Below are 27,398 nucleotides of genomic sequence, written 5' to 3' on the forward strand. Positions count from 1 at the left end.
TTTTCCTGCTTCCATCTTTGTGTTGCATCCTTGCATTGATCACCACTCGTCACACAACATTCCCCCCTTCCTATTTTGCGCACGTCCTCGAGCGCATAGATGCCAAGGAAGAGTAGAATCTCCAGTGTGTACCTGCAAGCAAAATGATAGGTGGTTTGTGTGTTCTCTTTTTTTTTTTTTTGAAAGCAAAAGTATTCAGACAATAACAAAACAAGCAATTTTATTGAATAAGACATGGCAATAAACGTCCAATTAGCTAGAGGAAGGAAACATTGAAGCAGTGTAGAGATTGAATAGGTTAGTTCAAGTCTTAATAATTACTACCTGCAGCTAACTAAAGTAAAGAATGTTTTATGCCAAATGTATTGTTCTTTTCCTAGAAGGCAAAAGACAACAGTTAATCGAGGGACTATCAAGTAGTATACTGAGCCTATGCTAAGTCAAAGATGTCGGTTCAACATTAAAAAATCTAGCATAATTATGTAGTGGCAGACTCTTGATATTGCTTAGTGTTTGGTTTAATATTTTAAGCACAACGGCGACCATCCTGGATTAGACAAGCATTTCTCTTGGTGCCTTTCTGTCCTTTTTTACTTTCTTTTTTTTTTCTTTTTTTTTTGGACAGGGCTTTCTTCAAGAGTATGTTTGCGCACTCGCGGTATGGCTATTCCTTACTACACAAGGCATTGGTCTAGGAAAGGTATAGACCTCCCTCGCCTACCATGAATAACAAGGCAATAGGCCACAAACATATACACTTTTCTTTTATTTTTGTCATGCCAATTTTTGTTATGGAAGGTTTATTAGATTGTCCCTAAGCAATGTCCTAGTAAGGGCAAGATATCCACTGACGGTCCTATGTATTGCTAAACGAGTAAAAACAATTACGGTCAAACTTACACTATCAAGTCTAAAGCCACTAGAATGCTATCCCTACTCTAGACCAAAGGAGATGCATATTGCCATGCTTAGTAAAGTAAAATTTATAAACAATCAAGCAATAAGAAAAATACAGAAAACATTAGAGATTGGCATGAGTTCACCTGTTTCTGTTAAAGCGTTGGTTGGTGAAGAATTGTTTGCACTTGATTGTATGACTGCTGTCAGTTGTGGAACTGAAGCAGAAGATGTAGTTTGGTGCTTGTATCTGTTTTATTCCGACAAAACAAACTAAAGAGAAAGAAAATTTAAAAAAAACAAAAAATAAGAAACATTGATGCTAAACACCGGATTTGGCCGAGGGAAAAAACCCAATGGGAAAAAGTGCCCTGGCTTCTAGTTCTTATTAAGAGAGTACAAGTGCTAGTCTTGCACTGGGGGTGGATGTATATCTGCATTCTCAGGTGGGTGGAAATCAATAGCTTTAGGATGTAAAGATAACCTAGAACGTAATCCTACCCATGGAGAAGATGGCAAGGGAAGAAGTGCATCTTCACTAACATATGGTATGGGCACAGTAGGAAGGCTAAAGAGGCACCTATTGTTTTGAAACCGTTCTAAAGTCTCACTCACATTGAGCCAAAACTGACATGTAGATTCATGGGAAAGAAGAACCTACAAAATGGGAGGGTTTAGCAAACGAAGGGTGTCTTCGCGCAATGTTTGAGCTCTTTCCTCTTCCGAGAGTCTTTGTTGGTTGGGTCCACGTTGCGGCATCGTAATTGCCCAGAGATTATGTCGTTGAGGTGTGACCCCCATGATCTGCTGCATCATACCAGTGCCATAGCGATAGAAGTATGTGCGACACTGCCAACATACATGGGAAGCATTCCCCAATACCATACGAGCACAGTCGCAGCAGTGTGGAAACGGATGATGTTGCTTGTAGTATAACTCCACAAATTGTCTTCCACAGCAATCCTCACCCACTGGGGCATAAAAATATCGGGAGTGCGTCTGAAAAGGTGCAATGCTGTAGCCCCCTTGATGGTTAGGGTTAGTGCTATCTAGGTCCAAAGATAGACTGCATATGTCCAGCCAAGTCTCCATTTGGTTATTCTACACAACACATAAGGAAGTGTTCATATTTTTTTATTTAATGCAAGTTGAACGAAGAATGCTAGTATGTACAGGCATGACGGAAATAGAGCTAATAGATTCGATAGATGAATTGCCAAAAAGTAGCTTTTGTAGCATGATAGCTCTTTCAAGAATGAGTTTGTTTTTGGATGTAACATTATGCAAATTGTTTGTGGGGTGTTGACGTATGGCACAGGTTCCTTTTTGTTGGACTCTTTTTGGTACCCATTTCAGAGTACGTACAAGAGATTGAAGTTTAGTCGAAGGTGAGATTTTAGTGATAGGCATAGGAATGCATTGGGACAAATAGGAGGAGGTGTGAATGGAGATGTTTGAACACTTCTAGGCTTTGGCAACCATATGGCAGCTGTGTTCTTGCCATCCCATTGGGCTTTCCAAATTTTCTTGGGTCTTCAGAGTGCCCAACTCTAACACCTATGCATGTAGACTTGTGGCTAGTAATGTAATTTGATTAGGGAAAGAGTAGAATACCGACGACATTTCAAATAGTTGGAGTTGTAGGAAGAACGCTCTTTCCTGATAGTCAGGGAGTCTACTTGTGTAGGAGCCTGATTGAAAGTTATCGGCTTTGTAAGACAAACTTTGACATTGCTTGTGTTTTGAGGAATAGACTCTGAACTTGATTCGGTTGCAATATCCTCCTTCTGATCTATTGCCTCTTTGAGATAGAAGTGAGTAAAGGTACCCACTTGCCTTTTTCTTCCCATGTCAGTTTGGAGTATCCCTTCCTGTTTGAGACCTTCTGATGATGTCCGATTGACGCGTCAGCTTGTGTTTCCACCTGGACTCTTTCAGGCTTGGTAAGGCGTGGTTTCCAGTATTGATTTGGTTTCTATAAGTGAGGTGGTATTGATTGCTTTTGATCTTGAGTAGATTCAGGAACATAATTATGTTTTGCTATAGTAGTCCTTGCATTCTTTTTTGGTAGCCACAAGGTAGTAGCACCCTTGTAGTAGCCTTGTGCTTGCAGAACCTTCTTTGGGATCCGCTGTTATTGAGTGGTCTTGTTGGAGGTGGAACTGTTGGTTTTGGTGAACCTCCTCTTTAGCTTTGTATTCCTTGGATGTTCCTTGGCAGCATTGGGTCTTGGCTTGCGAGCTGCTTTAGGTAACCAGATTTGAATTCTAAGTGCTTCCCCCCTTCCGTAGCCTTGTGCATATAAGAGAGATGTTGGCACATGCCATCCTTGAGTATTGTCATTGTCATTATTCACCCAAATCATTGGATCTTTTGAGGTTGTCTCTATCACAGTAGGGATGGTTTCCACCTTTTGAAAAGATGGGAGTGCCGAAGCACTTGATCCTGTAAGGTGAGTAGAATTTACCAACAAGGTGTATTGTCATGAGTTCCAGTCCATACCACATCTACTGGTTCTAATCCATGATCTGCCTAGAACAACATCCACCACTGCTTGGCTCTTGTTAGCAACATAAAAAGTCACGTGCATAGATTGATCCTGAATGGACATATTAATACAACACTTGCCTACGGCTGGGGTTTCATCACCAGAGAAACTCTGGAAGTTCAATGATGCATTGGTGAGCAAAGGTTGGCCTAATGATATCCACGCTTCATAAGACAAAACATTGCAGTCAGCTCCCGAACCTATAAGTGTAGACGCTGCAAAGATTGCTCTTTGAGTAGGGATCCTTACTTTAATATGAAAGGGATCTATAAAGTCTTCATCATCATTCAAGTGGATGGCCATGATAGCTGCCTTGCGGCGCTCTCGTGCTAGTGCTACTCTAGCCTTAGCTTCTTCTTTTGCTTGACTTTGTAACAAAGCTTGAGCTTTTTTACGTATCTGACTAGCATGTATGCGTATCAGTATATCATCTGTTAGAGGTTCTTCATAGCACTTCAAGCGGCTACCATTGATGAAGTTAGTCATTGGCTCTTCGTCTAAGGTTTCCAACCTTACTGCACCACTCGCACTAAGCTCATTGATCACAAATGGACCAAGTCCTCGCATTTTCAGTTTGCGTTTTTGTTTCTTCAATGTGTAAAGCAACACTAGATCACCTCTCCTGAAGCGACCTTTCTTCACATGCATATCATGCCAACGCTTTTGGCGTCGTTTTTCAGCATACATGCCAATGACTGCCAATAGCCTGTCTTCATCTAGCCTCTCCAATTCATCGATCCGTGTAGAGAATTCATGATTCGTCCACTCAAGTTGTTTTGCAACTCGAAGTGTAGGTACAATAAATTCTATCGGAAGGATAGCATCCAATCCAAAAACTAGATTGAAAGGTGTCGTGCCTATGGACATTTTGTAAGCAATTTGGTAAGCCCATAGAACTGAGTGAAGTTTCTGTTCCCAATTTGTTCTATGTCCCTCAACAATCTTTGTAAGCGCAGTGCAAAGAGTCTTGTTTGTGCTCTCAGCTTGACCTCTTATGGATGACCATAAAGTCTTCCAAAAGAAAGGTAATAACTTCATTGATAAAATGCACACCTTGGTCACTCACAATCTCAATAGGTAAACCATAGCATGTAAACACATGTTCGTATAAAAACTTTGCAGTGGTCCTAGCATCGTTTTTTACTGTGGCTTTTGCTTCTACCCACTTCGTAAGATAATCTGTGGCTACAATGATATACTCAGCATGTGTATGGCATGCTGGTGGTTTAATCGGTCCCACAAAATCAATTCCCCATTTGGCAAAAGCTCTAACCTCCATAATTGGTCTCAATGGCATGTCCTCATACTTGGTAGGAGGTTTGGCTCTTTGACATTGATCACATCGTTTGACATACTCTGTTGCATCATGAAAAAGCATAGGCCACCATAGTCCTGACCATAGTATAAGTTTGGCAGTAGTTTCTCCACAGAAATGTCCACCCCCAACTCCTGAATGTGCATGAGTCAATACGCTAAGGTAGTCACTCTCACAAACACAAGTCCGTAGGTTTCCATCTTTGCCCCTTTTATACAGCTGGCCTTCAATAATCTGAAAACTCGCTGCTTCTACCTCTATGGCTCTCTTTCTATGCCTAGGCATCTTATCGTCCGTATGACCCTGCGTCAAATACTTCACAATGTACGAACTCCAATTGGGTGTTGTTGAAATATAAAATAGAGTCACATGAGGAATGGGTTTCCTTTGTTGACAAATTTTACAATTCCGTACGTACTCTTCTGTATCAGCATGAAGTGTTGGCCACCAATATCCTTCCCACAAAACTCTTTTAACCGTATCCTTTCCAGATACATGTCTGCCTCCTAAGCTCACGTGGACATATGAGATAATCTCATATGAGATAATCTCATCATATTGATCAGGGTCAGGGCATAGACGAAGTATTCCATCTTTTCCTAATTTATACAATCGTCCAAAAAGAAGCTTATAAGGAGCACAATGCTCTATGGTCATTATCTTTTCATTGGTGGGACTAATGGAGTTAACAAATCCTGTCGTTAAAACTTGAATGATGGGTTCTGCCCATCTTGGTGCTGTCTCAACCAAGAATAGAGTAGCGTTAGGAATATCATCATCTATACCAATGGGTGCTTCTCTTGAAGTTATCCTAGAAAGATGATCAGCCCGCTGATGCATTTTTCCCTTCTTTACTGCTACTTCAAATTCAAATTCAAGTAGAATAACAAACCAGCGTACAATCCTTCCGGTTGCACATGGCTTACAAGGTAAAGCAAAGCTTGATGATCTACGAAGAATGTAAATTTGTTGGCCAAAAGGTAATGCCGAAACTTCTTCACAGCATAGATCATAGCTAAGCCTTCTCTTTTCGTGGTGGTGTAATTCTTTTCAGCACTATTCAACTGGCGGCTAGCATATGAGACTGGAAAGTCCATTTTGTTCTCGCCTGGTTGAGCTAAAATACAGCCAATTGCAAAAGCCGTAGCATCTATATGTACGTGGAATAAATTATCCCAATCCGACGACCTGAGAATAGGTGCTGTCACTAATGCTTTCTTCAGCTTTTCAAAGGCTTCTTCACAATCCTCTATCCATTCAAATACAACAAGGAGTGCGTACAATGGCCGTGCTATTTCAGCGTACATGTAGATAAATCTACGATAGTAGCCGCAATGACCCATGAAAACTTGTGCCCCTTTTGCATTGTAAGGTCTAGGTAGCTCAACAATAACAGCTATCTTTTCCGCATACGTGGATATACCATTCCTAGACACAATGTGGCCTAGAATCTTCCCTTGCCTAACCATAAACTTGCATTTATCAGGGTTAAGGCATATGCGATACACTCTGCATTTCTCAAAGATTTTTTTGAGATGCTCTATGTGTTCTTCTCTGTTTATGGAATGCACACACGTCATCCATGAATATTTCAAGAAATAATCGCAGGTATTCTTTGAACGCATGGCTCATCAACCTCTGAAAGGTGGCTGGAGCATTAGTCAAACCAAAAGGCATGACTCTATATGCAAACACTCCCCATAGCAAATGCGGTTTTGTATTGATCCTTTGGATCAATAGATACCTGGTTGTAGCCTGAAAATCCATCAAGAAAACTGTATGCCTTCTTACCAGCTACTCTCTCCAATAGATGATTAGTGAGTGGAAGCGGATAGTGGTCCCGGACAGTAGTAGCATTTACTTTCTTTAGATTGACACATACTCATAGTTTTCCATTCTTCTTAGGTACTACCACAATCGGTGAAACCCATTCTGTATGTTCAATCTCATAAATAAATTCAGCCGCCGCTAACATCTTGTCAATCTCTTCTTTGATCTTTTTGGCAAAATTATCATTATACGTGTAAGGACGTTGCTTGGACGGCTTGGCATCCTCTTGCATGGGAATTGTATGTTTGCAGATCTTTGGATCTATCCCCTTAAGGTCTTTGTAACTCCAAGCAAATATATCTCGATACTCTCTCTTAGAGTAGAGATTAGCGATTCTTCCTCCGCTTGGGTTAAGTCTGTGGTGGCAATCCACACGTTACGTGGCTCTTCGCTTGGTTCTGCCAGGTCTATTTTCTTGGTGTCCTCAGGGGCCATCATAGGAAACTCCTGGTTCCTCAGGTTTCTGTCAAATAAGTTGTTGCAAGACTATTTTTCGATATTGTATGGTGAATTTCTTGAAGTTTCAAGGGATATTTGTGGTATCCTCTTCTTCCTTTGAGTCATCACTCATGGAAGACGATGCTACTTTTAGCATTCTCTTCCTTTCTTGCACTAGAGCTTTACGCTCCACTCTCGTCATGGTACTTTGTCCAGTCTTACTGAAGCCTTAGATTTTAGCTTCGGTTTCCTTTTCCTCTTCTTCTTTGGGTTGTCATTCTCCTTCTCATTTAGCTTTTGCACTAATTGAAAGCCGTATCTCCATTTCATCTCGTCTGATGCAATCATCAGCTCCCAAGTAGTACAAGTACTCGTTCTTACCTACAAAGGTTGGAGGTGGAATAAAGTCTTCTTTATCCACATCTTTTCTTTCTTTTTGTTGTTGTTGTCTCTTTTCCTTGACTTTCTATTTGCAAAACTTCCGGTGACTTGCAAAACTTACGTTTCGGTTTGTCACTAGGAATACTCAGCAAGACCTCTCTGCCCTTTAACAACAATCTTATCTTCTCTAACTCTGATTCAGGGACTATGGCATTGTTCATCAGAATCCTTCCCATCAGAGGATTTTAAGCATCTATCCTCATCTCCTTCGTCAACTGAGCTGTACTCAAGAGGGGATACTTCCTCTACAGATACTATATCTCCTAGCCTATAATGATTTGTTTGCTTCATACCTAGGGGCTTCTTGAGGTTCCTCTGCATAGATTGGTCTTAGCATTCTTACGGGAATAATGTCATACCCATCTGGATCACAGAACTGTGTTTGCCTTGGCAATGCACAAGTGTCTATGGTAGCTAAAACATGGTTCCATTCTAAGGGATCTATCAAGTTCTCAGGAAAAGGTATAGGGATATACGCCTCATCCGTCACACTTCTGTCTATGGTAACATTTCCAGGTTGCAAGTCTCAACAAGATGCTCCACAGATCCATAGATTAGCTCTTCCTTCAGACATAGTTGCTCTCGATGCTTCTGAAGAAGCGGAATCAAACTCATCCACAGGAGAGTGTGTCACATCTCGATAAGCATGGTTTTTCAGATTCACCCTCGTGGTTACATTTTCATGTCTGAGGTACAAGTAATTGTAACCCCAGTCTTGAATCATTTTGAATTGGCACATAAATGGCCTTCCTAGGATCACTTTGTAATTTGTGTTCTTGCCAAAGTCTACGATAGCAAAGGTATGTCCGTACTCAATGCCACATGACTTGACTATAACGTTCTCAAGCAATCCTATGGGACTCTCTAGATTTTCGTCTGCCAATTGCAAACTCATCCTTGTACTTCTAATTTGCAGGTTTTTTCCACATTTTCCATACAGTTTTTGTTGCTATACTCACCCTTGCTCCGCTATCTAGAATAGCTATAGATTCAATCTTGTTGATCTCCACAGGAAGCGTAGTATTTCCTTCATCGTCCTCACAATGCTTGCCAACTTTTTTCACAGGAACCGGAATTGTTTTCTTAAGCATTAGCTCAGAAGCCTTTGCCTTCAACAACTCCTTAACTTGGATGTTTTGGTTCCACAATCCTTGCTCAGTTAATTGTGTAGCCACTTCTCCCCACAATCTTGGCCTAAGCTTTAAGAACTCTGCGAGTGGAATGGTGCACGTAACTGGTGCCGACATTAAAGCTTTAAGAACTCTGCGAGTGGAATGGTGCACGTAACTGGTGCCGACATTAAAGCTTGCAAACTCCCTATGTCTCGTTCCTGATGAGGTTGTCGTGTCATTGATGGTACTCGCATGATTTGGCTATGTGCTTCGTACTGTCCTAAATATGAGGGTAGTGTCTTGCAAGTGAGCTTGTTGCTTCGAGCTGAGACAACAGTCTGAGCATCATCTGGTATAGATAAAGCATCTAATTCTTGACCCCTTTGATTCGAGAATTCTACTATAGAGAACGGTGGTGACTTGTCAGAAGAGATGCTAGATCCTCAACTTGTTTTTGCACCGCTTCCCACATCTCCCTTGCTACTGCTTCCTCTATTTCAAGAATTTCATCTCCAAAATCCACGGTAGTCAATGGTTTTGACTCGTCTGCATTGGTATGAGGTAAATCATCTCCTTCAGGCATTTCTGGGAAATGTAGAGATACAACTTCACTTCCCTTTTCCATGCTTGGCGTGGCTTCTGGTATCGTCTCTAAGTTAGGCTTCAGAGAAGCAGGTCCTCTTGCATACATAGGTGGTGGGCTGTCTATTAGAGTCTGAGTATCCCTAATCAACTGCTTATGGATAGCTAAGTTGATTGTCTCTTCACGAGGGTTGGGATATTCTTGCAGCTTCTTAGGCAGCTCGGTCAGAGCTGTGATCCTACTATTATACGCTTGAAGCGCTGCATCTAAAGGCTTGTACACCTTGTCCACAAGGGCTGATCCTCCTGAGCTTTCCTTAGACTCAGATGCTTTTCCCTTTTGCTCAGTTTGAGTTTTCTCTCCTATTTGTTTTGTTTTCAACATTCCTTCTAGCTCTTTTGGGATAGAATTTCCTCCATCAGAGCTCTTCTGCTCCTTCGACTTCTTACTCCTCTTGCTGCGTGGTTTACGTCGAGTTGATTTCTTTCTCTCTTTTCCATCTTTGGTTAGAACCTTAATCTCAGAGGGTTTCTCAACAACCTCTTTGACATTCTTTTGTGCTTGGGCTCTAGTCACTACTCTTAGCGACACTAGTTTGTTCTCCTCCTCAGATGTCGTGGGTGATGGAATCACTTCAACATAGTTGACGGGCGCTTTAGCTTTTTGTGCTGCCGGATCTGCAGGCTTTCTCATGGTTCACAACTTGCTGTCTAGGTGCAGAGTTGGCTGCTTGTTCCCTTTGTATCCTTACAATGTGATTGCAGTCCAAAGTCACATGTGTGTAGTTCCATTTACAAAGCTAGCACCACTTCTTTGTTGGTTGACTGCAATGTGATTACAGTCCGAAGTCACATGTGTGTAGTTCCATTTACAAAGCTGGCACCACTTCTTTGTTGGTTGATTGCCAACCAATGGTGAGAAGGTTGGGCACTGCTCGGTTTTATGGCTACCTCCACATCCTCCACAGACGTAGGGGCCTGTAGGTACAGTATGCATGTATGATGGTTGGGGTCGGTAGGAAGGTCTGTAGTATTGCCCCATCTTTTTCAATACTATCTCGGCAAATCGAATGTGGAGGAGTGGCAGAATGCAGAGTGCATCAGTGGAAGAAGTAATGTCTTCTATATAGAGATAGGCACATTGCTATATGATAACCCACCCAGCCATTTAGCAGCACATAGAATCTTCTTTTATAATTCCATGTATGTTTTGGCTAATGTAAACGATAATGTTGGGTAGAGTGGAGTCTATCCTACTACCACCATTATCTAGCCAAGAATGGGTTTGTTCTTGCATAGACATCATTGCAACATACACTTGAATGGGTTTGTTCTTGCATAGACATCATTGCAACATACAAGAATAAGATAAGAATAGATATGCGTGTAGCAATGAAATCATCAACAGGTTCTAAGGACATCTATTTGAGTTGGTTTATACTATTTAGCATCTTTGCACAGATGTTTACATCATGTAAGGGTGTCAAGAAAACAAAGTTTACATATCAAGTGAGGTCCCTTTTGATAATGATTGGATGAACCAGTTTTTGGGGGAGGGATGGGGTGTAAAGAGGACCTTTATAGAAGATGCCATTGAATGCAAAGTAACAATGCAAGATGTTACATTCAGGTGAAATTAGAACATAAAGTTTGTTTGTTCTTGTAGGCAAATTTTGTTAGGGTGACACCCGTTAATTTTCAGCATTGGTTATTTCTGTGACCAGGTATTTTATTGGGAGGCAAACATTATGCATACGGTTTCATTACAGAAGATGGCCATTAGGCAAAATATGGACTCTTGTTTTTTCCCCTTAAGGATTTTCACACTTCCTCTCTCTAGAGAAATGGGCTCATGGTGAAATTTTTAAAATTTTTATAAATCAAATCAAAAGTTGGCAAAGATTACACATTTGGAATCTACTCAACGAGACCTTTCCAATGATATATAGCATGACGGTAAATTTTGATTATTCAAGAAGACAAATTTAGGAATTTTGGGAATTATTCGAGTCCCATTTCTTATAGGATTGGTTGGAAACTCGGTATTTTTGTGTAGTTTGAGCTAACATCTATTTGTTGGTGCACTCTTTGTGCCAATAGATTATATCTTGACACAACTATTTGGCATATTTGTTTGTAGTTGTATATATACATACGTCAATGCAACAATATTGGAAGGACAAGGGAAACATAACACTAAACTTAATTGAGATTATACAACACCTTTCATATAAAGAAGATAATGTTAAATACTATCTCCACTTTGAGACATTGAAGTAAAAACATGGAGTTTATTTAATTTGCCAAAAGAATTCTAAATATCATTATAAAAAGGAACCTTAGAAATGAGAGATCTCTAAAGGGTGTGGTGTTAGAAACAACAAAACAAAAAGTAAATCTCAATGATAGTAACAATGTGCTAAGTTTACGATTGATCCACAGATAAAAACCCATCTTAGACACTATATCAAGATTATAAACCATCATATATATGCTCAAATTTGAGGGACATTGAAGTAAAAACATGGGATGATAATGCTAAAGAACACTTGTAACATTCAATGAGATTGTTACATTCAAGTTTACAATTGATCCGAAGACAAAAACCCTTCGTCAAGATAATAATTGAGTACAAATTGTATCTCAAACATAGCATTTTCTCATGTATTGCTCCAATACATATGTTGCGAGTGGTGATCAATGCAAGGATGCAACACAAAGATGGAAGCAGGAAAACAAGAGACTTGACATTCTTATTTAGGGCTCTTGTAGAGAGTTCCAAGTTGTGGGTGAGTGTGGGAGTGGGCTTGAGAATAATCCCACATGGGAAGTTTTGGGAGTTTTAGGAGTTTTAGTATAAATAGTGGCTCATTTGAGAGCTCACAGATACATTTGGGCTAAACTCATACTTGAGCTCTCTTGAGACTAGCTCTCCCTCTTGTTCATAGAGGTGCAAGCTCTTCTCTCTCCCCATCTACACTATTGTATGAGCAATGCTCTTCTAATTCAATGCAATGAGATGATGTTTTTCTCTCTTCTCATCTCTATTCTCTAGTGTACATGCTTCTTTGTTGATGCTTGTGGATTCTCTATTAGGCTTTGTGTGATAGTGGATTCAAGCTTAAGCTTCTCCATAGCTTGTAGCTTATCCATGGTGGGCAAGGCATTGCTTGAGTAGTGAATGAGAATGCATGTTTATTTCAAGTTCCCTTAAGCTTCAAGGTTTGTGTGCATGCTAGGGAAGTAAGTGCTTGAGAATGAAGTGTGCTTGAGCTTGTATGTGCATTAGCTTAGCCTTCTTCTTGTATTGGATGTATGAATGAGTGGGATGATGAGTGAATGAGCTATGGCAAGATTGAGCTTGTGTGTGTAAAGTCTATGTCAAGGTAGTGGTGTTCATAGCATTCTCTCTCGAAAGGGATAAGCTTCCGTGCACCAGTACGGGTTGAATCCCTAGCTTCGAAAGGGATGCAAATCCCATTGGATTGAGCTACACGCGGATCATGCTACTCTTGCTACAAGTGTAAAGAGTCTTCCGTCTCTCCATTGGCGCTGCTGTCGGGGAGAAGACTCAAAACCGGTTGAGAAGCTTGCATTACTACCACTAATTCTTTTTGTTTTTAGGTTTAGGGTTAGCAGGAGTGTGGAATCTCGGAGCTAGTGATTAGAAGAGAAAAAGTAGATTAGTACTTACTTGTGCGGTTGAGATCTACTCCCGCTAATGTTTTTTGTTTATTGCAATGCTTTCATTCATGTTTATGCTTTCCTTGGCTTGGCTTCAGCATAGCAAGACTGTTTCATTTTCTCCATAGCCAAACCTTCAAATCAATGGCCGGCTATGGTAAACGTAGTGGTAGTTGTAGTCCGCCAAGACCCTTTCCTTGGAGGGGGCAGGTGAAGGCAGCCATCGCCGCCAGCTTTGTGCGTTCCCCTCCGACCTTTTCAAGGACATGAAAGTAGACGGTGCCTGGCCTTCCAACATCTCTCATAGCCAAAAGGTGCTTCAGCTGGTGGCCGCGAGGAGGTGAAGGCACCCGCAGCAAAGAGAGAGGAGGAGAGGCGGATAAGGCGGCCATCTCTGCCTCACCCGTAGAAGCAGAGAGGGCGGCGGTGGCATCAGCAAAGGTGGCTACGGAAGAGAAGGCGAAGCAGAGGAAGCGAATGGCGGTGTCGCCAAGAGGAGGAGAAGGCGAGGCTCGTTGAGTAGCTTCAGCTGCTGGCTACGGAAGAGAAGGCGAAGGCAGAGGAGGCTCTCTTGCGGGCGAGCTAATTGACTGGCTTTAGCTGCTGGCCGCTGAAGGCAGCAGAGAAGCCAAGGAAGCGAAGGTGGCCGCAAGGAGGCTCTCTTGCGTGCGAGTTCATTGTCGGCTTCAGCTCTGCAGAGAGAGCGAGGCGCCTCACCTGAAGCAGAGGAGGCGAAGGAGAAGAAGGCGAAGGCAAGCAGGCTTCAGCTGTGCTGGCCGAAGCAGAGGAGGCGAAGGAGGAGAAGGCGAAGGTGAGGAGGCGCCGGACGTGGCCGCAGCGCAGAGAGATTCGGAGGCGATAAGGCTGCACAGCAGCAGAGAGAGCGAAGGTGCCGGCTGCTGCAGCAGATTCGCGAGGATAAGGTTAGTATTTTATTTTTTATTTTTTATGTTTTTTGTAATTTTTAATTTTTTAAAATTTACAATTTTCGCATACCAATTTTCATGTTTTTTGTATTTAAAAAAATAAAATAAAATAAAAAGTAAAAAAAAATAAAACAATAAAAATAATTAATTTTTTTGATAAATTATGTGTTTTCTTAGGAGTCCATATTTTTGCATATTTTGTATTTTTTTAAATTTTTATAATTTTTTGCATAATTAGTGTAATCTACATAATTAGTATTTTTGTGTAATTAGTAAAAAATAAAAATAAAATAAAATATGTATTTATACACATATTCATGTTAGTTGCATTTAGTGGTTAGGTAATGTTATATATATATATATATATATATATTAAAAAAATAAAAAATAATAAAAATATAATAATAAAAATTCAAAAACTGGACACTGTAACGTGCTAAAAATAGCGTATGCATCTATGCTCGGGAATAATACTAGGGGGACGTAACACTAGTGCACCATCTAGGGTAACCACTCAAGGGAGCGGCACTCAATCGATTGTTGGCAACTTGGAGAGCATTCTCGAGACATCTTCGGAGTCTCAAACAGAGAGCCTCTCAAGAATCAAGAGTGATATTTCAATGGACATAAATGAGTCATTTGGCATGAATAGACCATCCACACCCATTGGTATGGCAGATTCTGCTAATCCATTTGAAATCCCAGATGGGGAGTTGATTGACAACATGAGACTCCATTTCTTGTATACAAACGTTGTCGTGACGTGTGCGGTCTAGCCGGGAACACACTGGGTGTCTGGCTGTGAGAGTAGTGGTTGAACTTCAAGGGGCATCTCCAGCAAAAGCTAGAATCATCATAAATTTAAGACTCAGCCATACATGGGTAGTCAAAGCAAACGAAAGCCTCATGATCCAAGCCAAAAACTGGCATTAACATAGTTTGATTCATAAACTCAACACATCAAACCCCAGAAAAACATCTCATAGGTATATACATCCAAGATTCACGGCAAGCATTGGCACCATAGCTCATATCAAAGACATGATGATGGTAGTAGACCTACACCAATTATCAATAGCTGATGCAAAAATTGCCAAATCAGTAGATTGTCTGCACAACAAAACTGAGGAATCAAATTTCCTGAAACCCTGTGGTATTGATATTAGAACGCTCAAGAGTGCCATGGAATAATATATTCTCTGCACATTGCTTTTTATTCAGAAGGCCTGCCAGTCGACCTAGCTACTGCATATCTCTGAATAAGTTAGGCACTGCTGTTTCTTGTAGTGTGTACACGAGTTCAAGGCTATCAGTGGTCTTGACACGTTTCTAATCCTTCCTCAAGCTTGAAAGGATATTTTTAATTATGCAATCGCATGGGAAAAGGTGCAACTATGACATATGTGGTATCCTGTCAGCAGTGTGCAGCTCTTCATTCCCAGCTGCAACTCTTTCATGCCCACGATCACACCAAAGTCTTCAATGGTTGCAGTACTTCTTCTCAGACACGACAGTGCGATGTACAGCTCTTCCCAAGCCCGATTTCTATCATGATGCACAATTAGCTTCTTCTTGAATGGTACAGCAGCAGGTTCCTTCTCTCACAGTTCAAGCTAATCTCCGTCAGGCGGCTTCCTTCAGAATGACCCCCAGGCGGCTCTCAGTCATACAAGGCGGCTATGCTCCTTTCTTCACGCCTCTGTCTACTGCACCAACCCTTCAGGCGGCTACTCCACCACGCTTGTTGTCTTCCCTTTGGCCTTCTCAGTCAGTAGAATTCCCCTCCCAGTATTACCAGCCCGGCCGCCTTCTCTACACGTCCCCTCTGCAGCTCTCACACCAGAACACACGGGGCTCCCTTCAGCGCCTGCTATCGCGACCCCTCCACTGTCTTCTACCCGGCACTGTTTTTGTCCAGAAGCGGCCCTCTTCAGCACCAGTGGTGGCTGCTGCTAGCTAGCTCCAAAAACACACGGCCCCCCCCCTTTTCTGTCACAAGGCTCCCGCCTCTGCAGCAAGCGGTCCCCTCCACTGCAACAACACCCCGGCTCTCACCTTCCTTTTTCTGCAGCAGCTGCCGCGCCCTTTCTCCTAGAATTCCCTTGGCCCACTCGACCGAAGCCGCCATAATTTCAACATGATCCCGCCACCTTCTAGTCGTTGCGCTGCAGCCCATACAAGGCTCCACACCTTGTTTCTTTTTATGGCCATTTGTGATATATATCAATTATTTAAAAGCTCAAAAATAGACCATCCAACACAATGACTCTTCCCTACTTGAATTTCAAGTTCACATGCTGAACCTCTTTCAAAAATAATGATGCCCACGGTGCCATGTCCAATACCCTGTCATCAGGAACATCATCAGCTTTCCAAACAATGCTGCCAACTGTCATCATCCACATCATCAACACTTGACATGCTTCCTGAAAAATCATCAAACCTGTACATCTGCCAGGGGCTTTCATGACAAAGCTTTATTTATCACACCATACATCCATATGTACACAAGCACTTAATCCCATGCATCTGGATTTGTATTTAATGGCCTCACATGCATGGTTTCACACCATAGACGTGCCGTGGTACGACATCCACCCCCTCTAAACCTGCACATCCTCTGGTATGTGCCACACAGGTCCTGGAACTCACTGCCCAGGCATTATTTGCACACCAACATTGGTATATGTACAAGCATCAGCAATCACATCTGAATGGTTCTGCTTTCCCACCTGGATCAAATACCAATCGCTTTTGGCATATGTGCCATATCCTTTGCTCATATGAAGCCCTGTCCTCACTTAGATTCTCTGCATATGCATGATTACCCTCATCATTCAAAGTGGGATGCTCTTCAAAATGATTTGCTTCAAAAATTTCCTCAAGCCATGTTTGAAGCCTTTGCACCACATATTGTATGGCCACACCAAATAACAACTGCATTAACAGCATGGAACACACATTTGGTAACATCCCATCCAAATCTACCCTGCCTGGATCCAGCTCACCCACTGACAAACATTCATTCTTCTCATCCAAAGACGGGAAAGCATCAACACATACAAAATCCAACAAGGCATCATGGAGAATAGCCTCTAGATCTGAATCAATCTCATCACAATCATTTGGCTTACATAACACCTGCTTATCCTCACTTGCAACCAACAGTTGACTAGCATCAAGCATAGAAGAGTCCAAAGCTGATGGGGATCTATCATATACCATGAAATCCTCCAATGCATCATCTAAGATAGCATCCAATCCAGGATCAATCGCATTGAAGCCATTATCATCTTGCAATCCCACATGTTGATTATCATGAACATTCATACCCCCATAGCTATATCCATTTGGTTGCTCATATGCAGCCTCATGAGGCTCTGTGACCACACTTTGCATATCCTGCATGTTATCTCCCAGTATTTCTTGATACATGTCTGCAGATGGGCTTAGAACTATGGGTCCCTCACCCAAGTACCCTTGAATCTGTATATCATTGAACCCTGCATGATCCAAAAAGACAGATTCAATTTCCCTCTCCAAATCATCATCATAAACAGGCTTCCAAGCTCGAGATTGTTGCTCATAAATGTGGTTGCAAGGTAACCCTGACACTGATGACATAGCATCACCCTGTTTATTGTTGGAACACCCTGTTAGCATTCCAAGATAACCCAAATCCAAAGAACCTTGGCAACCAGCTTCAGAAGCAACATCACTGTTGGAATCACCCATATCACTCACCCCCTCTAAATCAATCACACATACTTGTGGCCCGTCTGCATATTCATGTACATCATCCTGCTTATAAGCATCATAACCAGATAAGAATGCAGTAATGATAGCATCTTCTTCTTGTCTTAGATCTTCAAACTCTGCAATCATGCTTTCAGCAAGAAGCATTGGTTCCTGCTGTTCTTCACACATATGATATGACACCTGAGGAATACCCTTCGAAACACCTGTCCTGAAGCTCTCTGAATCAAGTGTCTCCTCAAGCATAGGCATACATACATCATGTGGTATGATCATAGGACCCTGTATGTCTGCACCCTCAGAAAACAGATTATACTTGCACAGTTCACCCATTGCATCTTTATGAGGCTGTAGCAAAGCATCCCTTTTGGCATTGTGAAAGCCTTGTTGCTCACTAATGGCTTTTTGCAGTCCCAATTTAGCATAAACAGCCTCCACAATCTCTGTATCAGCCTTGAATAGCAATTGATTGTCCTCCATAAGACATGCATCAACAACCGCTTCTAAATTGGCTCGGATTGTTGCTGGAACACTATCACAACTCACATTATACCTGGAACTCGCATAAATAAGTGCATCTGCAAAATCATTCCATCGTTTGGAGTGATACTCTGCTAGTTCCAGCACTTCATCTTTTAAATCAGGACTTACAAGGTATGCAAAAGATGCAATCATCATGTTTTCTGGAACCCCTTGATTCTTCATCTCTGTCTCATAACACCTTAGATAGCTTTCTGGATCGTAACCATCAAATATATTGACCCTGTCATATACCAATTGCACCGCAATTTCCACTGCTTCCTGCATTTGCTTTTCTTCTTCAATCTTCCTGAACCGCTCTTCAAGCTCTTTCATCTCTGTATATAAATGCTCCATTTTGCTAGCCATCTCTACGTACTCTCACCCCAGCGGTTTCACGTCGGGTTCACCAAAGCTGTCGTGACGTGTGCGGTCTAGCCGGGAACACACTGGGTGTCTGGCTGTGAGAGTAGTGGTTGAACTTCAAGGGGCATCTCCAGCAAAAGCTAGAATCATCATAAATTTAAGACTCAGCCATACATGGGTAGTCAAAGCAAACGAAAGCCTCATGATCCAAGCCAAAAACTGGCATTAACATAGTTTGATTCATAAACTCAACACATCAAACCCCAGAAAAACATCTCATAGGTATATACATCCAAGATTCACGGCAAGCATTGGCACCATAGCTCATATCAAAGACATGATGATGGTAGTAGACCTACACCAATTATCAATAGCTGATGCAAAAATTGCCAAATCAGTAGATTGTCTGCACAACAAAACTGAGGAATCAAATTTCCTGAAACCCTGTGGTATTGATATTAGAACGCTCAAGAGTGCCATGGAATAATATATTCTCTGCACATTGCTTTTTATTCAGAAGGCCTGCCAGTCGACCTAGCTACTGCATATCTCTGAATAAGTTAGGCACTGCTGTTTCTTGTAGTGTGTACACGAGTTCAAGGCTATCAGTGGTCTTGACACGTTTCTAATCCTTCCTCAAGCTTGAAAGGATATTTTTAATTATGCAATCGCATGGGAAAAGGTGCAACTATGACATATGTGGTATCCTGTCAGCAGTGTGCAGCTCTTCATTCCCAGCTGCAACTCTTTCATGCCCGCGATCACACCAAAGTCTTCAATGGTTGCAGTACTTCTTCTCAGACACGACAGTGCGATGTACAGCTCTTCCCAAGCCCGATTTCTATCATGATGCACAATTAGCTTCTTCTTGAATGGTACAGCAGCAGGTTCCTTCTCTCACAGTTCAAGCTAATCTCCGTCAGGCGGCTTCCTTCAGAATGACCCCCAGGCGGCTCTCAGTCATACAAGGCGGCTATGCTCCTTTCTTCACGCCTCTGTCTACTGCACCAACCCTTCAGGCGGCTACTCCACCACGCTTGTTGTCTTCCCTTTGGCCTTCTCAGTCAGTAGAATTCCCCTCCCAGTATTACCAGCCCGGCCGCCTTCTCTACACGTCCCCTCTGCAGCTCTCACACCAGAACACACGGGGCTCCCTTCAGCGCCTGCTATCGCGACCCCTCCACTGTCTTCTACCCGGCACTGTTTTTGTCCAGAAGCGGCCCTCTTCAGCACCAGTGGTGGCTGCTGCTAGCTAGCTCCAAAAACACACGGCCCCCCCCCTTTTCTGTCACAAGGCTCCCGCCTCTGCAGCAAGCGGTCCCCTCCACTGCAACAACACCCCGGCTCTCACCTTCCTTTTTCTGCAGCAGCTGCCGCGCCCTTTCTCCTAGAATTCCCTTGGCCCACTCGACCGAAGCCGCCATAATTTCAACATGATCCCGCCACCTTCTAGTCGTTGCGCTGCAGCCCATACAAGGCTCCACACCTTGTTTCTTTTTATGGCCATTTGTGATATATATCAATTATTTAAAAGCTCAAAAATAGACCATCCAACACAATGACTCTTCCCTACTTGAATTTCAAGTTCACATGCTGAACCTCTTTCAAAAATAATGATGCCCACGGTGCCATGTCCAATACCCTGTCATCAGGAACATCATCAGCTTTCCAAACAATGCTGCCAACTGTCATCATCCACATCATCAACACTTGACATGCTTCCTGAAAAATCATCAAACCTGTACATCTGCCAGGGGCTTTCATGACAAAGCTTTATTTATCACACCATACATCCATATGTACACAAGCACTTAATCCCATGCATCTGGATTTGTATTTAATGGCCTCACATGCATGGTTTCACACCATAGACGTGCCGTGGCACGACAACGTGCATGGCAGTGAGATCTACAAAGATCCAATGAGCTGGTTTGTTGTTAAAATTGCAGACATTCATTCTGTGTTTGAACCAACACCATGGGTAAACTACCAGGACGATATGTACATGGGTAGAAATGGAGTACGCTACGAGGTCACCAAAAATCCTGAACAAGTGGATGCTTTGGGTGTACTTCAACCTAGCGCCGCTCAAGCAAAGCAGAAGAAGGAGCTTCCATCGGACCCAAATGTGCCAGGAACATCGCGCAGACCTGGTACGCCCATTTCTTTACTTGAAGAATTGTTTTCCGACAGGAATTGGGAGGATAGAGAAAGAACTGGAAAAGAAAAAGAGACCAAGAAAAACCCATGGGACATAGTAAAAGAAATTCCAGTAGTTAAAATCTATCAAGATGACCCAATTAAAGAGGTGTATAGGGATGTGGTAGAAACCTACTATGCAACCACTAAGCACCCGAGTTTAGAGCTTCTAGTCATGCATACAATAACTATAGAGCATCTAGAAGGTTTCACTAAGCGTGTTCATGATAGATGGGGGAACGACTTTAGAACCCTTGAATGGTCAGAGGTTAGGGAAATGACATGGAAAGGAAGGCCCCTTTTCACTGCCGTGTCTACCTTAGACACGGCACGTCCAGATGAATCTGCCTTTCGAGGAGAAACACTAGCACCACCATGGGCTAGAACCCAGTGTGGCTCGACCAGCACCTTCCATGCGAACAACTGCTAAAGGACCAGTCTTTCCAACGATTGATCCTATGAGGAGAACCGGGGCTATTAGAGAATCTAGGGGAGAAGAAAGACCACGAGCAAGTGGATATGTACCTCCAAGAGAACCCCATAGACCAAGTGAACTGACTTTTGAAGAGCCTAGAGTTAGAGGCCGAGACTCATATAGGAGACATGACGATGAATATTCTAGAAAAGTGAGACCATCTACGTTGCAAAAGCTTGTCAAGAAGTATGACGGATCCGGTGACCCATATGACCATATAGCAGCTTTTAAGCAAGCTATACATGCTGAGCAAGTCACGGATACGCATACGCAAATCGAAGGATTTGGCTTGACACTAGAGAGTAAGTCTTTATCATGGTTTCAGTCTTTAGAGCCTGAGAGGCAAAGCGATCTTTCGATGTGCTGGAAAAGAGCTTTATAGCTACGTTTTCAAAAATGGGAATTAAGCACAATGTGGTAGCTCAAATTTATGCCTTTAAGCAAAAAGATCAAGAATCTGTGCGAGATTGCGTAAATAGGCTAAAGCAGTACATCAACCTGACGATGAGAAGCCAAGCCAAGGAAGATTAATTTCTATCTTCTTGGAAGGCTTACGAAACAAGACGCTTCACGCTCACTTGTACGCAAAGAAGCATGTCATCTTCAATGAGTGTTGCATGGATGCCATGGATTACGATGACAACTTTGACATGACTGGCATGGGAAACCAAGATAGTCATCCGATGGGCTGTGTATGTGTGAGAGAGAGAGAGAGAGAGAGAGAGAGAGAGAGATAATTCTAACATAGCATAATGGAGAGTAAAATAACTACTTTGGGTACCTTAGGTAAACAAGAGTGAGAGGAGAAACCAATAAACTACTGAAAAAGACTGTTTTGAGGACGGTTTGCGAAGGGGACAAAACGATGATCTTTCCTTAAGGCAGCCATTATTATGGTAGACCAGGAAGATTTCGGGCCAGCTTTCTCTCCGTTATATGACAATTATTAATGGTTGCAACTTTGCACTAGCCATCTAATGGTCGGTTGTGCCCAAAATATAATAGACTAGCTGCGTTGGGAAGAGGTGGAACACGTGTTTTGATTCTATTTGGGTTTCGACCTGGAGAGGTTGAGATCATGGATATCACCTGAAAGGATGACCATATATTACAGGCACCAATTGGAATTGGTCAAAGCGCATGTAATGAGTTGTTGTTTGGAGAGTGCCGTGGAGTGGCGGGGAAAACAGAAGGGGGTGGGGCGCGGGCAGAAGTGTGGATTCCTCATCTCCAAGAGCAACGCTACGTGACTTTGCTGCAAGTGACTAGGCTTGCATAAAAGTTTGAAGAAATCAAATGATGCTAAGTACACCGGTTGCTTCTCATAAGGAAAGGCTTCTTGGGCAGTATATAAAATGCCTCCTCGCCCTAGTACTGCTTCTGTATCTGGAGACTGCATCGTGCTCTACCGATGTACACTCTTCCTCCCTGGTCCAGGCTTAATTAGGTTTACTTTGCCAGCTTGTTCAATCAGCTAGCTCAAGAAACTATGTCCAATTTGCTAATCTAGCTAGTAGCTCTTAAGGTTTGCCTTGTGTTTGATCTTGTTGACGACTGCAGTGGGTTAATCATGGCGGCAACATCTTGAACCACCGCAGCTCTGCGTCCAAAATAGGAGTTGGCAATGTGCGCGGTCTGGCTCTCAAGTGGAAATTCAGCGTGGGCGGAGACGTGACGGCCACTCCCTCCATATCCGCCCGCGACGGGGTAATCTATTTTCCGAGCTTCAATGGGATGCTGTACGCGCTCAGCGCCCACAGCGGGCGGGTAGTGTGGCAGCGCAACCTGAGCAGCCTGGAGCCGGGCGGTCTGGCGCGAGCTACGCCCGTCATCGCCGGGCACGTCCTGCTTGTCAACCTCCTCTACCCGCCCACTGTCATGGCCTTGAACCGATCGACCGGGGATCGCATCTGGGCAACCCCACGCCTCGATGCAAACCCCGCTGCCATCATCACAATGTCAGGGACTGTGCATGACGGGTAAGCTCTCGTCCCCCCTTGTCCTCTCGAGTCTCTCTTTCATAGATTCATAATCCGTTGCTCTCTCTCTCTCTCTCTCTCTCTCTCTCTCTCTGTCTCTCAAAAGGAACGGTCAGAATTATGAAAACAAACGTCTAAGATTTTTTCATTGCCTTTATTTTAATTCTTTTAAGGATTCGCACCCTCCCGATGGATCACAACTTCATGGATGATGTATTGTCCTCGTATATGGTCCCTATTTCCTTGACTTTGGTCTATCTTTATCAAATTATATGATATGTAGTTCCCCGGGGTTAGGAAAACAATTTTAGGGAAAAGGATCTAAATCTTTTTCACCACTAAATGAGAAGGAAATTGCTATTTTTGAGATGGTATTTTCTATGTGAACTTAGGAAATATAACTAAAACTTGTAAAATTTGAAAGGGTTTTATTTCCTTCTCATAAGAATTTGAGAAGGATTTCCCCAAAGTTGAACAAGTTCTAAACTAAAGTGAACCCGTCTTTTCCCGAACCCTGGTTTCCCCCTTCCTTCACTACCTACTCACACGCTCCACTGGCCACTTTTTATAGGCAAAATAAGTGCTATTTCTTCCGTTGTCATGCTTACAGGTGTCTTCTCTTTCCTTCGACACACACCCCCTTAGACACACACACCCCTCCCTTCCCTTCACTACCTACTCACACACTCCACTGGCCACTTTTTATGGGCAAGATAAGTGCTATTTCTTCCTTTGTCATGCTTACAGATGTCCTCTCTCTCTCTCTCTCTCTCTCTCTCTCTCTCTCTCTCTGTGCACACCACATAGAGGGCACGGTTATAAAATTTTTTACTCGTTTTGTTAGTTCAGCAAGTTTTGTTATGTTGCTAGATAAGTCATTTATTTACTTCCTTAGTTCAATAAGTTTGGTAATGTTGTAAGAAGTTTAATTGCATTGTTGAGACCATTCAATCATAAAGGACCAATCGAGAGATCCCGGGTTCACACTTGCCCTTGGAATATTTCAGTGCGCTAAGAATTAAAGAGGTGAAGGAGGTCTCATTCTTTTCTGTGAACAAAATTTGGAGATCTAAAAATGGAGGGCTAGTTTATTTTGCAGATTTTATTATGTGGGGACATCTTCGGTGGAGGAGACATTGGCAACAGATTGTTGTACGTTCCAAGGAAGCCTCCTGAAGGTGAGGGTGTCCACGGGAGAAGTGATGTGGCGGACGTCAATGCTGCCGGACAATGGGGGGCGCCCGGGAGGCTATGCGGGGGCAGCTGTGTGGGGCAGCAGCCCTTCTATTGACAAAGCCCACGGGCTTGTCTTCATCGCCACAGGTGGCCAGCTTGCAGCAGCTAAGAATAATTTCCAGCTTTGGCACTTAAGATGTTAATCACGGCTTCATTGAACAGTAAGGTCTTGATTATGCTTTTAATTAGGTGCTTGATGTCGTTGCTCATGTTGGTTTAAGGTAACAACTATCAGGTGCCGTCCTCCGTGGTACGCTGCCAGGAGAAAGCTGGCAACAACAGCTCGACTGATGTGCGTGCTGCTGCAGAACACCCATGCCTTGATCCTGGGAACAATGCGGAGTCTATCGTTGCATTGGAGCTGGGATCTGGCCGCATCGTTTGGAGCAGGCATTTGGGTGGTTATGACGTTTTTAGCGCCGTTTGTGCCAATGCTTCTACTAAACCGGCCCAATGCGCATCGACGCTTGGGCCAGACTATGATTTTGGAGAAGCACCCATGGTTTTGCACATTAATGAGGGGAGTTCAAGCAAAAAATGCATCGTTGTTGCAGGACAAAAGAGTGGCATTGTGTGGGCATTGGAGTGCACAACAGGGCGGATTGTTTGGTGGAAGGTACGTGCGTATAACTATGATATGATTTCTATCCATGCACAACAATTACTTAAATTTTGTAGCAAAGGGGTTACATCTAACAAAGTAGTTGTGTGTTTGCAGAAGGCAGGACCTGGCAGCGCACTAGGGGGAGCCTCGTGGGGATCAGCGACGGATAGAAAGCACGTATTTACTAATATAGCGAACTATTACAACCTCGATTTTCCATTATTGAGTTTAGATATTGGCGACGGCAAACATGTCACCACCACCACCACAAAGGGTGGTGGTTGGGTAGCCCTTGATGCTATGACAGGTGATTTGCTGTGGGCGGTTGCCAACCCTGCACCGAACATGAACTCATCTATCGATGGGGGCGCACCTGCCTTTGGTCCTGTGAGTACTAGCCATGGTGTGCTTTGGGCCACATCATTTGATGTGGATGGTCATGTATATGCACTTCATGCTCGCACCGGCGCCGTCCTTTGGAGCTATCACACCGGTGCTACAGTTTATGGTGGATTCTCTGTAGGCAATTCTTGTGTCTATGTAGGACATGGCTACTCAGAAAGTGCTGCCATTGGTGGCACCAATGGCACCTTCTTGTTCGCCTTTTGCCTTCCCTCTTGAGTATTCTTTACTAGAAGGTTTGTGGTCGTTGGTAGTAATATGAGCAGCCTGTATTTTGTTTATTTCCACCCATATGTATGCTTGTTGTCCCCTTGTTATAAAAAAACTGACTTGAGCTCGCTACATTCTCAAATTGCTCGCTATACATTGTACAATCTCAAAAAATTACCGACATATGCCTGGTAGAACCATGCCACTCCAGCCAATGCAGGGAAAGATCTGATGAGATTTAGTAGAGGGGAAAAAATGAGAGTTTATCATTCTCAAATTTCAAAATTAGCTTTCCAAAATGTTACAACTAATTAGATAAATAATTTATCTTAAGACGTATTGCAGCTTGTAAACGAATTCTTACTTTGTGTGATGGATAAAGGTATTCCATAAGCTTCTAAATAATGAAAAGCCTATGGTCAAGTTGAAGGGCTGAGTTGAATAAGCTGCATAGATACTAATTTTACACTTAGGGGTTAAGAGATTCATTTATTTGGTATTTTAAAGAGTTTAGGGTGCTCTTAATAAGTCATGTATAGAGAGATTCTCCTTTTCAGATGAAACAAAGTAGAATTTTATTGTTTATTGATGGATTGGAGTACATATACAACACAAGATAAAACCCTTCTATGTAATTTCAACCCATAGCATAGAAAATAGAGTGTGAAATACTAGTACTTTGATTCAAGGATGATTGCATAAGGGTTGAAGTTCCAAATACTTAACAATAAGGATTGTGGTTCCAAATACATAACCATCCAATATGCCAATATCTAGTGGTGCACCTTGCATAGATTGTCTTGAAAATTCTAAAACTTTGGGAATGACACCTTTTTTCTACTCCTTGACAAACACAGGTAATGGTTTAATTAGATTTGCTACTACTTGCTGGTTATGTGGCGCTATATATTAATTAGATGGAATTGAGCAATTATAGTGACTACATCAGAATGGTGTTATGGGTTTTGATATCATTTGTTTCTCAATAACAAGTTTCCCAACTTGGAGGAAAAAGAACAATGACTATACATGGTTGTTCCCTTTGTTTAGCAATATTTGACTTATAATAGAGTGGTTGGGCCCTTGCCTCCATTTCCATTTAACTAAAATTTCCTCTTAAACCATTCTACTGAGGTTGTATCTTGATTTGCCACATATACAATAGTAGCACCATATCTTGTTGCTTGTCCCCTTATTAGAAAAACTCCATTAAGCTTGGTACATTCACAAATTTCAAGCTATACATTGTACAACCTCAGAAAATTACTAACATTCTTGGTAGAACCATGTCACTCCACCAAATGTAGAGAGCTCCTCCAAGATTTAACGAGATATAGAAGAGTGAAAAGCTTATCATTCTCTTCCAAAAATCAACGAGACATAGAAGAGGGAAAATCTTACCATTCTCTTCCAAGATTCAACGAGATATAGAAGAGGGAAAAATGAGAGTTTATCATTCTCAAATTTCAAAATCAGGTTAGCACTAATTCTTACTTTGTGTGATGGATAATGGTGAGGTAGTCTGTGAGCTTATTTACTCATAGAGAGTTAAGAGGTAGCCTTGAAACCTAGTTTGAGCCTAGTAGCTGACATTCCGATGGGTCCAAACCAAGCTATAAGAAGTGCACGGCTTCTATGAAGAGAATCCCTACATTTGGGCTCCAAAGTCAAGAAAACCCACACCACAAGCCTCTATATCCATACTAACAAATACTAAACCAAAGATAGAGAATAGAGACCTTTGCGATACCAACCCAAAAACTTAAGCAGGAATGGATAGAGTGGCATCCACCTCGATTCATGAGCTAATACCACCTTCAGAGAAGTTGAAAGATTCCATGAACACCAAGTAGAGCAGAGACAAACTTGGCCCATGTGT

General features: G+C 42.5%; 1 protein-coding gene across 1 annotated transcript; it reads left to right on the forward strand.

Moving 5' to 3' along the window:
* The first annotated feature begins 22,145 nt into the window (after positions 1–22,145).
* On the forward strand, positions 22,146–25,762 carry LOC147638578 (uncharacterized). The gene is made up of 5 exons (XM_086796013.1): positions 22,146–22,501; positions 22,649–23,067; positions 24,167–24,390; positions 24,525–24,919; positions 25,022–25,762. Exons 1-5 carry the CDS (start codon positions 22,385–22,387, stop codon positions 25,526–25,528), a joined length of 1,662 nt encoding a protein of 553 aa, XP_086652139.1. The 5' UTR covers positions 22,146–22,384; the 3' UTR covers positions 25,529–25,762.
* Positions 25,763–27,398: the final 1,636 nt, after the last annotated feature.

This window comes from Cibotium barometz, chromosome 5 (genome assembly GCF_041138505.1).
Source record: "Cibotium barometz isolate CiBa-2024 chromosome 5, ASM4113850v1, whole genome shotgun sequence".
Lineage (NCBI taxonomy): Eukaryota > Viridiplantae > Streptophyta > Polypodiopsida > Cyatheales > Cibotiaceae > Cibotium > Cibotium barometz.

What these genes read in the sequence shown, in the direction of transcription:
- LOC147638578 (XM_086796013.1), top strand. Translation starts at nt 22,385, where the DNA reads ATGATGCTAAGTACACCGGTTGCTTCTCATAAGGAAAGGCTTCTTGGG. An exon ending in GCTTGTCTTCATCGCCACAG is followed by an intron (nt 24,391 to 24,524) that starts GTGGCCAGCTTG and finishes TGTTGGTTTAAG; the next exon opens with GTAACAACTATCAGGTGCCG. An exon ending in GGCGGATTGTTTGGTGGAAG is followed by an intron (nt 24,920 to 25,021) that starts GTACGTGCGTAT and finishes GTGTGTTTGCAG; the next exon opens with AAGGCAGGACCTGGCAGCGC.